Source organism: Miniopterus schreibersii (genome assembly GCF_964146895.1).
Source record: "Miniopterus schreibersii genome assembly, chromosome: 2".
In the NCBI taxonomy this organism is placed as follows: Eukaryota; Metazoa; Chordata; class Mammalia; order Chiroptera; family Miniopteridae; genus Miniopterus; species Miniopterus schreibersii.
This window is the reverse complement of record NC_138102.1, coordinates 2529082-2542572: the sequence shown is the minus strand read 5'-3', so window position 1 is coordinate 2542572 and position 13491 is coordinate 2529082. Positions and strand designations below refer to the sequence as shown.

The window sequence follows — 13491 nt, the reverse complement described above, 5'->3', positions numbered from 1 at the left end:
GATGTTTCTATCTCTCTCTCTCCCTCTCCCTCTCCTTTTCTCTCTCTGAAATCAATAAAGATATATTTTTTAAAAAATAAAAAAAATAAAAATAAAAATGGGCCCTTCCCAGGGGGTACATTTTATTGGTCAGAACTCTGTTTACTGGCCACTCTGGCCTGGCAGAGAGTCTGAGGCATCCAGTGATTTTCTAACACAGCCCATCTCTGCCCAGGGCCCAGGCAGGAAAAAGGATCCCAAAATTGGGGGATTGCGGGGCCTTTTAAATACCTTCCACTGTGCTTGGGGAGCAGCGGACCTTCGATGTTTTGACAGCCTCCAGGAGGCACAGTGAAGCCATGTCTGTAAATCCTATACGACACAGTCTTTCACTCGGCAATTTCATTTCTAGAAATGCATCTGAAAGATACGCTCACTGAGGAGCCAGGTGAGGTGTCTAAAGAGGCGTTCACTGCCTTTGTGCTCTTACGGAGTAAACAGCCTGTGCCCTGGCCTGTGTGGCTCAGTTGGCTGAGTGGGGCCCCAGGGCCCAGAGGTCGCCAGTTGGATTCCCAGCCAGGTTTCAGGCTCCATCCCCAGCAGAGGGCGCCCAGGAGGCAGGCATCCATCTCATTGATGTTTCTGTCTCTCCCTCTCCTTTCCACTCTCTCTAAAATCAATAAAAACATGGTGAAGAAAATAAATATATAAATAAGCAAACTGTAATAATGTAACAATGTTTTATCAGTGAGACTAGTTGAATGAAGACCCATAACCCACCGGGAGAGCCTGGCTGTGAAGCAGCGGAGCGGCCTGTGGTGCTGGTATCACTGTCTCCAGGAACAGCTGGGCTGAGGAGGCGAATGCAGATGTGTGGCTCCTGCGGGAGGATGGAGCCTGGAGCAGGGAGGGGCTGTGCTTTTCGTTTCTGCACTCATCTCCCTTTTACATTTTGGGTTTTGTCCATTGTGCATGAGATATATTTTTTTCATTTTCAAAGATCAGAAAGTTCAGGAGGGGGCTTAGGAGCTTGGTTGTGTTTGCTGTTTCTCCCTAAAAGACACAGGTAAGCTGTGAGCAGTTTATGGGACATGTACAGATCACAGTGAAGTCCTGAAATACATCTCCCTCAGCTCTACTCTGATCACGTCCTTCCCTGGTGCCCCCCTCTGCTCACTCCTCCCGAGCCTAAGTCAGGGTCCCTTCCGCTGCAGGAAACCACCTGCGCAGGACCTGACAAGCTCCCCCATAGGGAGTGAGGCCCTGACCCTCAGGATGGACCCTCCCCTCCAACAGGGAAGGTCTGGTCCCAGGGTCAGGGGCTCAGAGATGATCAGGGCCCAGCATCAGAAAGTAAAGGCCTCTGACTTACTCAATGAGAACACAGGTCCTTGTCTGCTTTGAACATCAGAAGGCAAATATCGAAGCAGATGGGAGACAGAGAACATACTAGGGTCTTTATCATCATCATCAAAGTGAAACAGGTGGGGACACTCAGCACACAAACCCATGCAGGGGTAAAAGGACAGGAACAAGAACATCAAAGAGGCCTTGGCCCCATCCCAGCCAAAGGCACAGCCTCCCTCCCTGTGCTGTGTCTCCAGCTCCTCCCATCTGACCTATAAGTACAGGCTGACTGTGCTCTCCTATCACTCACTTCTCCCTTCCACCTGACCTGAGCTCCAGGTGACTCTCAGCCATGAGGACCCTCGCCCTCCTCGCTGCCCTTCTCCTCTTGGCCCTCCAGGCCCAGGCTTGGACCCTCCAAGACACAGCTGACCAGGTTCCTGCCCAGGACCAGCCTGAAGCCAAGGACCAGGACGAGCTGTGGACCATGGACCAGGACGAAGCTGGGGCAGAGGACCAGGACGTGGCCATCACCTTCACAGGAGAGGAGCGCCTGGCTCAAGCAGCTCCAGGTGAGACACCAGCCAACATGCTCTTGGGGTCTACAGTTGATTTGAGGGGTTTGTAAGACAGGCATGGAGTTAGGGCTCAATATTCTGTTTGTGGAAGACTTGGGATGACGGGTAGGTGCCCAGAGGTGGAGAGGAAGGTTGTGGGTGGAGGGCAGGAAATGAGCATGTACATCATTGACTAGAATCAGAAAATTCAGGAACCTGCAGGACCACACAGAGCCAGTAAGGTTTCTCCTCATTTATGACAAACCCGTGAATCCTTCCACCCTAACCGGGCAGGTGCTGTGTTCCGTGAGCAGACGCGTCGTCTCTCAGAAGGTCCCCGTGAGGTCGGCTGCGAGTCTCCTCCCTGTTCCACCCCCACTGTGCCTACCCCACCTCTTCCTTCCACAGAACCTGCAAAAATAAAAACTTGCAGGTGTCGACGCAACGCCTTTTGCAGGGCGTACAGGTACATCACTGGGACCTGTAGGGTCTTTGGCCGTCCACGCAGGCTTTGCTGTAAGTGAGCTGTGGACCGAGACCCTTAGCACCACGCGATCCCACGGACACCTGGAATAGCGTGTGGCCTCTGTACCCGAACCTTTCCTCCTCTCTCCCTCCCTAGTAAACGTCCAGCATTAAACTCGCTGTCTGCCTTTTTCTTTTCTGTAAGGCTCATGTGTGTGGTTCCCTTGTGTGGAGAATTCTGCCCTGAATGGTCCCAGTAATTAAACAGCATTTGCATCCCAGTGATGCACAACTTGAGCATCACAGGGCAACAACAAACCAGCAAAAATGAGCATAATTCTTAATTAAGACCATTCCAACCTCACAAGTCAATCCATTCATAAGGAAACTGAAGAGAAAAGTTGTCAGAGAGTGTCCAGGGGGTGTTGTGGGCCCCAGGACAGGTGGGTCCCATGGGCTGCGTTGTTTGTTCTTTAATTAGAGGAAGTGGGAGAACATGGATGCGTATGGATAATTTCTCATGAATAGCAGGCATTTTAGTGACATATAGAATTTTCCTCGCTGTTTGGAAAAGGCAGAGTGAACTCGTGGTTCAGTGTGCCACCAACAGAGAAAAGTAAGACCTACACCAGAAACAGAATATACTGACCAGCATCGGTGGTCTCAAATAATGACCAGAGGAAAGGGGAGTCCAGAGCTGGTCAGTACAGGTGGTCATGACCAATGGCCAGTGAAATAAATGGTCCTCTTATGAACACTGAAATGTAGATTAGTCCAATGTCCAATGAAGGAGTTGGCCTCAACACCCTCTCTCTCTTTAAACAGATTGAGTCTACTACTTCCAATAAATCCCGGCTAATTTTAATAAAGTTCTAGCAAACATTAATCTGATTTTAATAATGCCAATGACAGGCCCTTCACTCCTGAGCTGAAAGGTAGGCTGCTGAGAATCAACTGAGATTCGCAGAGGCCTTATTTCCGGGGGGGGAAAAAAATATCTCTACCCTCCCTTCCCTTTATCACGTTGCCACAGACACTGTTACAGCCACGACCATGTATTCTACCCTGAAACTATGTGGTACACATAGAACCTTCCATTTCATGCTTGCCCTCTGGCCACTTCCATTCAAAAATGTTTCCCTGAAAAGACTGAGAACAACAAAGAGTCTCATTGTCAAGCTTTCCTATCAATCTCCACGGGCCCCTCGCACCTTCCACCTCCAGGACAGAGAAGCACTAACACGTGGAAGACTGGGCTTCTCACACTTCAGTGGGAAAGACACAAAGCTCAGAAATTACCAAAAAAAAAAAAATTGAAACTACATACAGACCCAAAGTATCTGTGTAGACAGGAGAAAAAGCAAAGAGGGAAACGACAAACTCTGGAAATGGTTTGCAGTACTTGGGACAAAGATCTAGCCTCCTGAATTGATAAATAAACTATACCAGCCAACAAATATAAACTGAGTCTCTGTTCTCTTCTCAGTAAAAACACAGCAGCCCCAATTCAGCTGCTCCTGTCCTTCACGCAGAAACAGGGAGGAAAATATAAAACAATAGCATAGTGCAAATGTGAAGCAGTAACAGGCATTCACTTATTATTTAAAAATGGGCCCTTGCCCGGCCGGGTGTGGCTCAGCCGTTGAGCGTCGACCTGGGATCAGGGGATCGGGGTTCGATTCCCGGTCAGGGCACATGCCCAGGTTGTGGGCTGGATCAATGACTCTCTTATCATTGATGTTTCTATCTCTCTCTCTCCCTCTCCTTTCCTGTCTCTGAAATCAATAAAGATATATTTTTTAAAATAATAAATAAACAAACAAACAAATAAATAAATAAATAAAATAAAAATGGGCCCTTCCCAGGGGGTACATTTTATTGGTCAGAACTCTGTTTATTGGCCACTCTGGCCTGGCAGAGTGTCTGGGGCATCCAGTGATTTTCTAACACAGCCCATCTCTGCCCAGGGCTCAGGCAGGAAAAAGGATCCCAAAATTGGGGGATTGCGGGGCCTTTTAAATACCTTCCACTGTGCTTGGGGAGCAGCGGACCTTCGATGTTTTGACAGCCTCCAGGAGGCACAGTGAAGCCATGTCTGTAAATCCTATACGACACAGTCTTTCACTCGGCAATTTCATTTCTAGAAATGCATCTGAAAGATACGCTCACTGAGGAGCCAGGTGAGGTGTCTAAAGAGGCGTTCACTGCCTTTGTGCTCTTACGGAGTAAACAGCCTGTGCCCTGGCCTGTGTGGCTCAGTTGGCTGAGTGGGGCCCCAGGGCCCAGAGGTCGCCAGTTGGATTCCCAGCCAGGTTTCAGGCTCCATCCCCAGCAGAGGGCGCCCAGGAGGCAGGCATCCATCTCATTGATGTTTCTGTCTCTCCCTCTCCTTTCCACTCTCTCTAAAATCAATAAAAACATGGTGAAGAAAATAAATATATAAATAAGCAAACTGTAATAATGTAACAATGTTTTATCAGTGAGACTAGTTGAATGAAGACCCATAACCCACCGGGAGAGCCTGGCTGTGAAGCAGCGGAGCGGCCTGTGGTGCTGGTATCACTGTCTCCAGGAACAGCTGGGCTGAGGAGGCGAATGCAGATGTGTGGCTCCTGCGGGAGGATGGAGCCTGGAGCAGGGAGGGGCTGTGCTTTTCGTTTCTGCACTCATCTCCCTTTTACATTTTGGGTTTTGTCCATTGTGCATGAGATATATTTTTTTCATTTTCAAAGATCAGAAAGTTCAGGAGGGGGCTTAGGAGCTTGGTTGTGTTTGCTGTTTCTCCCTAAAAGACACAGGTAAGCTGTGAGCAGTTTATGGGACATGTACAGATCACAGTGAAGTCCTGAAATACATCTCCCTCAGCTCTACTCTGATCACGTCCTTCCCTGGTGCCCCCCTCTGCTCACTCCTCCCGAGCCTAAGTCAGGGTCCCTTCCGCTGCAGGAAACCACCTGCGCAGGACCTGACAAGCTCCCCCATAGGGAGTGAGGCCCTGACCCTCAGGATGGACCCTCCCCTCCAACAGGGAAGGTCTGGTCCCAGGGTCAGGGGCTCAGAGATGATCAGGGCCCAGCAACAGAGAGAAGAGGACTTTGTTCCATGACTTACTCAATGAGAGCATTATTCCTTTATTTAGATCATTAGAAGGCAAATATCGAAGCAGATGGGAGACAGAAAACATACCAGGGTCCTTATCATCATCATCAACTTGAAACAAGTTTGGATACCCAGCACACAAACCCATGCAGGGATAAAAGGGCAGGAACAAGAGCATCAAAGAGGCTCTGAGGGCGACTGAGGCCTTGGCCCCGTCCCAGCCAAAGGCACAGCCTCCCTCCCTGTGCTGTGTCTCCAGCAACTCCCATCTGACCTATAAGAACAGGCTGACTGTGCCCTCCCGCCACTCACTTCTCCCTTCCACCTGACCTGAGCTCCAGGTGACTCTCAGCCATGAGGACCCTCGCCCTCCTCGCTGCCCTTCTCCTCTTGGCCCTCCAGGCCCAGGCTCAGAACCTCCAAGGGACAGCTGACCAGGATCCTGCTCAGGACCAGCCTGAAGCCGAGGACCAGGACGAGCTTTGGACCAAGGACCAGGACGAGGCTGGGGCGGAGGACCAGGACGTGGCCATCACCTTCACAGGAGAGGAGCGCCTGGCTCGAGCAGCTTCAGGTGAGACTCCAGCCAACATGCTCTTGGGGTCTGTGGCCAGTAAAGGAGCTTCTTAGAGGGGGTGGAGTCAAAGCTCAAAAAATAGCATGTTGATGAGGTGGGGTGCAGAGGGGTACTCCAAGTTAGAGAGAGGACGGTTGTGGGGTGAGGGGTAGTACATAAGCATGTACATCATAGACTAGGATCAGAGAAAATTCAGGATCTTGTAAGACCACACAGAGCCATAAGATTTCTTGTGATTTATGACAAACCCATGAATCCTTTCACTCTAAGCTGGCGGCTATTGTCTATGGTAAGTAGACACAATACCTCTCAGAAGATGTCCATGGGCGGGTTGTGCCTCTCCTCCCTGTCCCCTCCCCACTGTGCCTGACCCTCCCTTTCCCTCCACAGGGCCTGGGACAGGAACCTACTGTCATTGCACACTCCACAAATTCTGCAATTTCCCTGAAAAACACTCTGGGTCCTGCAGGTTGTTTGGCCGCCGTCGCAAGCTTTGCTGTCGCTGAGCTTTGTGGGCTGAGACCCAGTAACCACGAGATTTCACTGAAGACTTACGAAAGCATTTAGTCTCTATACCTGTGCCTTTTTTTCTCTCTCTCCATAATAAACTTAAAGCATAAAACTTACAGTTTAGCGCTTGTTTTCCTCATTTCCATAAGACTCATTTCTGAGGATCATATGTGTAGAGAATTCTGTCCTGAATGGTCCTCGTTAAGTTAACCGGCCTTTGCATCTCAATGATGCACAACTTAAGCATCACAGGGCACCGAACCAGCAGAAATGAGCATAATTTTTAATTGATTTTTTAGAGAGAGAGCCACAAATGGAGTTAGAGAGAGAGAGAGAAACATTGATTTGCTCTTCCACTTATTAATGCATCATTGATTGCTTCTTGTATGTGCCCTGACAGGGAAATGAACCCACAAACTTGGTGTATCAAGATGATGCTCTAACTAACTGAGCTACCGGGCCAGGGCCATAATTCCTAATTAAGACAATTTTGATCTATGAAATTAAATCCACTCTTAATGGAACTGAAAAGGGAAAAGTTGTCCCAGAGTGTCTAGGAGGTGCTGTTGGCCCCAGGACAGGTAGGTCCCATGGGCTGTGTTGTTTGTTCTCTAATTTTAAAAGGTGGGAGAGCATTGATGTGTATGGATATTTTCTCATGATTAGCAGGCATTTCAGTTACATATACAATTTTCCTCACTGTATGGAAAAGGCAGAGTGAACTCATGGCTCAGTGTGCTACCAACAGAGAAAAGTAAGACCTACACCAAAAACAGAATATACTGACCAGCATTGGTGGTCTCAAACAGTGACCAGAGCAAAGGGGAGTTCAGAGCTGGTCAGTAGAGGTGGTCATGCCCAATGGCCAGTGAAATAAATGGTCCCCTTATGAACACTAAAAGGTAGATTAGTCCAATGTCCAATAGAGGAGTTGGTCTCAAATCTCTCTCTCTCTTTAAAGAGATTGAGTCTACTACTTACAATAAGCTTGTAATAATTTTATTAAAATTCTAGTAAGAAATACTATGTTTTTGACAATGCCCATGACAGGCCCTCCACATCTGCTCTGGTTGTTAGACTGCTGTGAGCCACTGAGATTCAAAGAAACCTTATTTCTAGAAGAGAACAATCTCTCTATATTCCCTTTCCCTTTTTCAAGGTTGCCACAAATATTCTTACAGCCACAACTTTGTATTCTAAGGTAAACTACTTTGTACTTATAGTAGTTTCTATTTGATTTTTGCCCTGTGGCCACTTCTATTTCAACATTTTTTTACCCTGAAAAGACTGAGAATGACAAAGAGTCTTATTTTCAACCTTTACTATCAATCTCCATGGGCCCCGCTCAGCTTCCACCTCCAGGACACAGAGGCACTAACACGTGGAAGACTGAGCTTTACAAACTTTAATGGGAAAGACAAAAAACTCAGAAATTACCTCCCCCCAAAATTTTAACTACAGAAAAATGCAATGTATCTATATAGACAAGATGAAAAGCAGAAAGAAGAATGACAATCTTTGGAAAGGATTTGCAGTTCTTGGGACAAAGAGCTAGTTTCTTGAATTTAAAAATGAATTCTAAAGATCTACCAAAATGAATCAGTCACCTATTCCATTCTCCCAAAAATCAATAGAAAGAAATAAATTGGCCAGCTATTCTCTCTCCCAAAACAGATGCCAAAAAAGAAAATCATTTCAAAGAAAATAAGTACAGGTACTTCTCAGACATGAAAACGTGGGGCTCCTGCCTCATGAGAGAAACAAAGCCAAGACCCCATGGGATGGCAATTCTTACCTATCAGGTGGTAAAGATGCCACACTTCACAGGCCAGGGGTCACACTGCTTTCAGCCAACACCAGGACCCCAGGATCCCAGCCACCAGTGGCTGTAGAAAGTAAGGAGTGCGTATTTCTCAAGTCACAACAATCTGAACACAGGCAACCTGGGAGGTGGATGACATGGCTCAGCCTTATCCTCAGGGCCAGGCATCTTACATCTTCCTGCTCTGCTGTGCACACTGAGTAATTCTCCCCTTTGTGATCAAAATACATGCCTCAGTTCCAACGACTCCTGTCCTCCAAGCTGAAATAGAGAGAAAAATATATAACAGTACCATAGTGCAAATGGGAAGTAGTAACAGTAATACCTTTTATTATTTTTAAATGGACCCTTCCAAGAGGGTACATATTATTGGCCAGAACTCTATTTATTGCCACTGTGAGCTGCAAGATAGCCTGAGACATCAGGTGTTTCTTTAAGAAAGCACATCACTGTCCATATACCAGACAGGAAGAAAGGATCCTGAAATTGGGGGACCATAGGGCTTTTAAAATACATTCCACTGTGTGTAAGGAGCAGTTGCACTTATATATTTTGCTGAGTGATGTCGGGACAGCCTTTGTAGAGGACAATAAATTAATGTGTGTTAAATATATTACATGTGTGCTTTGACCCCACAATCTGCTTCAATAAATTTATCAAAAAGACAGTGAAAAATAAGCAAGATGATGTACGTAAAAGAAAATCATTGTGGTTATGCTTGTAACTAAAAACATTTAGAGATAACTAAATTGTATTTAATGATCAATAAGAAATAGTTAAATGATGACAATAGGATAGTATAAGGCTATAAAAATAGGGATGCAGTTCTGTACATGTTGATATAACAGTGTTCAAGTTATGCCTTGGCTGAGTAAGGCAAACAGAATATATGGACCGTGGTGGTTCTGTTACCATAGACAGAGCACCAAGGAGTTTCCCCCATTGACCAAAATGGTGCAGGGGGAGGTTCTTGTACTGAGCATGCCAAAAACTAGAAAGACGGACAAGACCTGATGGCATGGAAATCTAGAAAGATAAATGGACAGGAACTGAGCACAGTGCACCAAAATTAGAAAGATGAATGGAGAGGACCCCAGCATGCCAAAAGCTAGCAAGAGATGGAAAATAACACCCTCCCATCACTACCCATATTAAAAATGGCAGGCTTGAGCAGGAAGGAAAGGTGATATTTGAGATGGGAATCCACCATTCTCCCAGGTTATGCAACACCTGAATAAACATTTTTCCTTTTGCACCATCACCTGCCTCACAAAGTTTGGCTTTCGTTTCCACAGCCAACTGACCCTTGGCTTTGTGGTCAGTTACAATTCCCACAGGAAAGGATGGAAGACTGATGCTGGGAGGGGAGACTGCTATTTTTCACCCATCTCTCTTCTACCTTCTGAAATGTATCCTTTGTGCAAGAATCTTTTTTTTTTTTTTTTTTTTAATATATCAGAAAGTTTAGAGGGATGCACAAACTTCATTGTGTTTGCTATTTCTCCAAAAGACACGAGAAACCTGTGAGCACTTTATGGGATATGTACAGATCACACTGACATCCTGAAATAAATCTGTCTTTTGGCTTTACTCTGACCACCTCCTTCCCTCATGTCCTCCTGCACTCACTCCACCTGAGCCGAAGTTACTGTCCCCTCCACTGCAGGAAACTACCCACGCAGGACCTGACAAGATACCCCACAGGGAGTGAGGCCCTGAGCCTGCAGGATGGACCTTCCACTTCATCAGAAGAAGATATGGTCCCAGGGTGGGAGTCCTCAGAGATGAGAAGGGCCTAGCCTCAGAAAGAAGAGGCCTCTGTTCCCTGACTTACTGAATGTGAGCATTATTCCTTTATTTTAAGCAATAGAAGGTAAATATCCAAGCAGATGGGAAACAAGAAACATACCAAGGTCCTTATCATCATTATCAACTTGAAGCAAGTGGAGACACTCAACACACAAACTCTTGCTGTGATGAAAGGGCAGGAACAAGATATCAAAGAGGCCCAGAGGGCAACTGAGGCCTTAGCCCCAACCCAGCCAAAGGCACAGCTATGCTGTGTGTCTCTGACCTCCTCCCATCTGACCTATACATACAGACTGACTGTGCCCTCCCACCACTCACTTGTCTCTTCCACCTGACCTTGACCTCCAGGTAATTCTCAGCCATGAGGACCCTCACCCTCCTCACTACCCTTTTCCTCTTGGCCCTCCAAGCCCAGGCTCGGACCCTCCAAGACACAGCTGACCAGGTTCCTACCCAGGACCAGCCTGAAGCTAAAGACCAGGACCAGCTTTGGGCTGAAGACCAGGACCAGGCTGGGGCCGAGGACCATCACTTTCACAGGAGAGGAACGCCTCGCTTGAGCAGCTTCAGGTGAGACACCAGCCAATGTGTTCTTGGGGCTGTGGCCCATTAGGGGGGCTTGTTAGAGAGATGTGGAGTTGGGGTTCAAAATTCTCTGTGTTGATGAAGTTCAGTGAGGAGTAGGTACCCCGAGGTGGAGAGGAGAGTTATGGGTTAGGAGCAGAAAATAAGCATGTCCATCATAGACTAGGACCAGAGAAAATTCAGGATCCTGCATGACAACAGAGTCAGTAAGATTTCTTGTGATTTATGACAAACCCGTGAATCCTTTCACTCTAACCTGGCAGGTATGGTCTACGGTGAGTAGACAGGTTGTCTCTTAGAAGATTTCCATGAGGTCACTGTGCCTCTCTTCCCTGTCCCTTCCACACTGTGCCTCACACTCCTCTTCCCTCTGTAGGCCTTCAGAGAGCAATAATCTGTTAGTGCCGAAGCACAAGCTCCTGCAATTTTCCTGAGCATCCAGCTGGGAGCTGTACATTCAATGGCCGTGCATACAAGCTTTGCTGTAAGTGAGCTTGTGGACTGAGACCCGAAGCACTTTGAGATTTCTCTGAAGTCCTTAGAAAGTGTTTAGTCTCTGTACCTGAACCTTTTCTTCTCTCTCTCTCTCCATAATAAACTTCAAGCATTAAAATAACTGTTTGGATACTTTTTCATTTCCATAAGATTCATTTGTGTGGCTCACTTGCGTAGAGAATTCTGTCCTGAATGGTCCACATTAATTAACTGGCCTTTGTATCTCAGTGATGCACAACTTGAATGCCACACAGCAACAATAAACGAGCAAAAATTGACATAATTCTTAATTAATACAATTTCAACCTACACAATTCAATCCATCCTTAAGGAAACTCAAAAGAGAAAAGTTGTTATGGAGTGTCCAGAAGGTGTCGTTATGGTTTTGGGTTTGTACTTTTCCTGCCATCAGGGGTTGTTCTGTTTAGACTCCTGAAAGGGGGCCATTGGGCCTAATTTTAGCAGATGGGTCCATGAACACTATGATCCAATGACTAAGAAGGAATTGGTTTCCTATTGTAATGCTGCTTGGCCTATGTATACTTTAGACTATGGGCAAAAATGGCCACTAAATGGTCCCTTACATTACTACACTATCATACATTTGGAATCGTTTGGCCAACAATCAAGGAAATGGGACAAAATCCCTTATGTCCAGGAGTTTGTGTCTTTACACAATCAGGGTTCAGCAGAGAACGGGAGCAGCCTAATGATGCAGAGAAGGGCATTGGTTTCAAAACTCTTTCCTGATAGAAAAACAGGAGGAAGGGAAAATGAGATGAGTCTTTTTAATGCCCTGAAAACGGGGGATTCAGGATTAGCAACAGGAGGATTTCCCCCGCCACCACCCCCATGCTAGATACCCCTGAGATAGGGCCCATAGGAATAGTCTTCCCCTTGAAGACCCAGCAGGGCACCCAGTTTGGCCAGGGTGCGCCCCTCTCCATAGCAGGATGGTTCTGTTTGAGGCGATACCCTTCAGGTGGAATAAACCAGGAAGGCCAGCCTGCTGGCTACTATTGTGCCTATACCCTGCCTTCCACTTCAGATTTACTGAATTGGAAGAATTCCAACCCCTCATATAGGGAGGATCCTCAGAAAATGGCAGATCTTATCATCTCTACTTTTGCCACTAACCATCCAAACTGGGCAGATGTGCAGGCTCTCCTAACATCTTGCTAACAGCAGGTTATAGACAAAGCTAATGAAGAACCTCATCGCCTCCATCAGAGAATCCCAATGGGACCCCCAACCCAGTGGAGCAATTCCCTTGGCAGAGCCCTACTGGGACCCAAATAGTGGAGACCTAGCCTTCCTCGAACATTACAAACGGTGCATAGAAGAAGGGCTCAAGAGAGGGGGATGCCTAAACAAAAGAGCCCAAATATGATACAGATCGTTCAACAGAGACCAAATGAAGATCCTTCTCAATTTTCAGAAAGGACCAACCAGGCCTATTGAAAGCATACTGATGCTGACCCATGGGCACCAAAAAATGTCAGGATGGTAAATGTGAATTTTTTAATAATTTTTTAGACAGAGAGGAAGTGAGATGGAGAGAGAGAGAGTGAAATATCAATGTGAGAATGAAGCATCCATCAGCTAGACCCTAACTGAGGGTCTAGCCCACAACCTGGGTATGTGCTCTGACCAGGAATTGAACCAACAATTTTAGGTGCACAGAATGATGCCCAGCCAACTGAGCCACACTGGCCAGGCTGGTAAACATGACTTTTATTGGGCAAAGTGCACCAGATATCAGAAGAAAGCTCTGACATTTAGATGGGGCATTGGGAATGAATCCCTACTAGCTGGGAGACATAGCCTTTACTAAATTTTACTATGCTGGGGAACAAGGAAATTAAAGCAGGCTGCTGTTTTTTTAGAAACAGTACAGGGAATCCAGGAGGAGAGGTGGAATCCAAAAAAAAAAAAAAAAAAGGGAAAGACCCACTAAGCGCCCAATCAATGCGCCTATTGCAGAGGGGAGAGCCATTGGAGAAAGGACTGCCCGGAAATCAAAAAGAAACAGAAAATGGATAGAAGCCCTCACTGAGAAATGTTAGAATGATGAATCTAATGACAAACGAGGAGGCCCAGGGGCACCCCTAGACCCTCCCTACTTGTTACTATTCCCCAGTGGAGCCGCAGTACAACTGACTGTGGGGAACAAGCTAATTGACTTCCTTGTAGATGTGGGAGCTACATACTCAGCACTGAAAACAAAGCTAACCAAGGAAAGTTCA

The 13491-nt window shown here is 46.7% G+C and overlaps 1 protein-coding gene across 1 annotated transcript; it reads left to right on the top strand.

Moving 5' to 3' along the window:
* Positions 1–1678: 1678 nt before the first annotated feature.
* On the top strand, positions 1679–6530 carry LOC308553371 (alpha-defensin 1-like; the record flags this gene model as incomplete). Its single annotated transcript, XM_081129270.1, has 2 exons — positions 1679–1898; positions 6415–6530. 2 exons carry the CDS (start codon positions 1679–1681, stop codon positions 6528–6530), a joined length of 336 nt encoding a protein of 111 aa, XP_080985396.1.
* Between the last annotated feature and the right edge of the window lie 6961 nt (positions 6531–13491).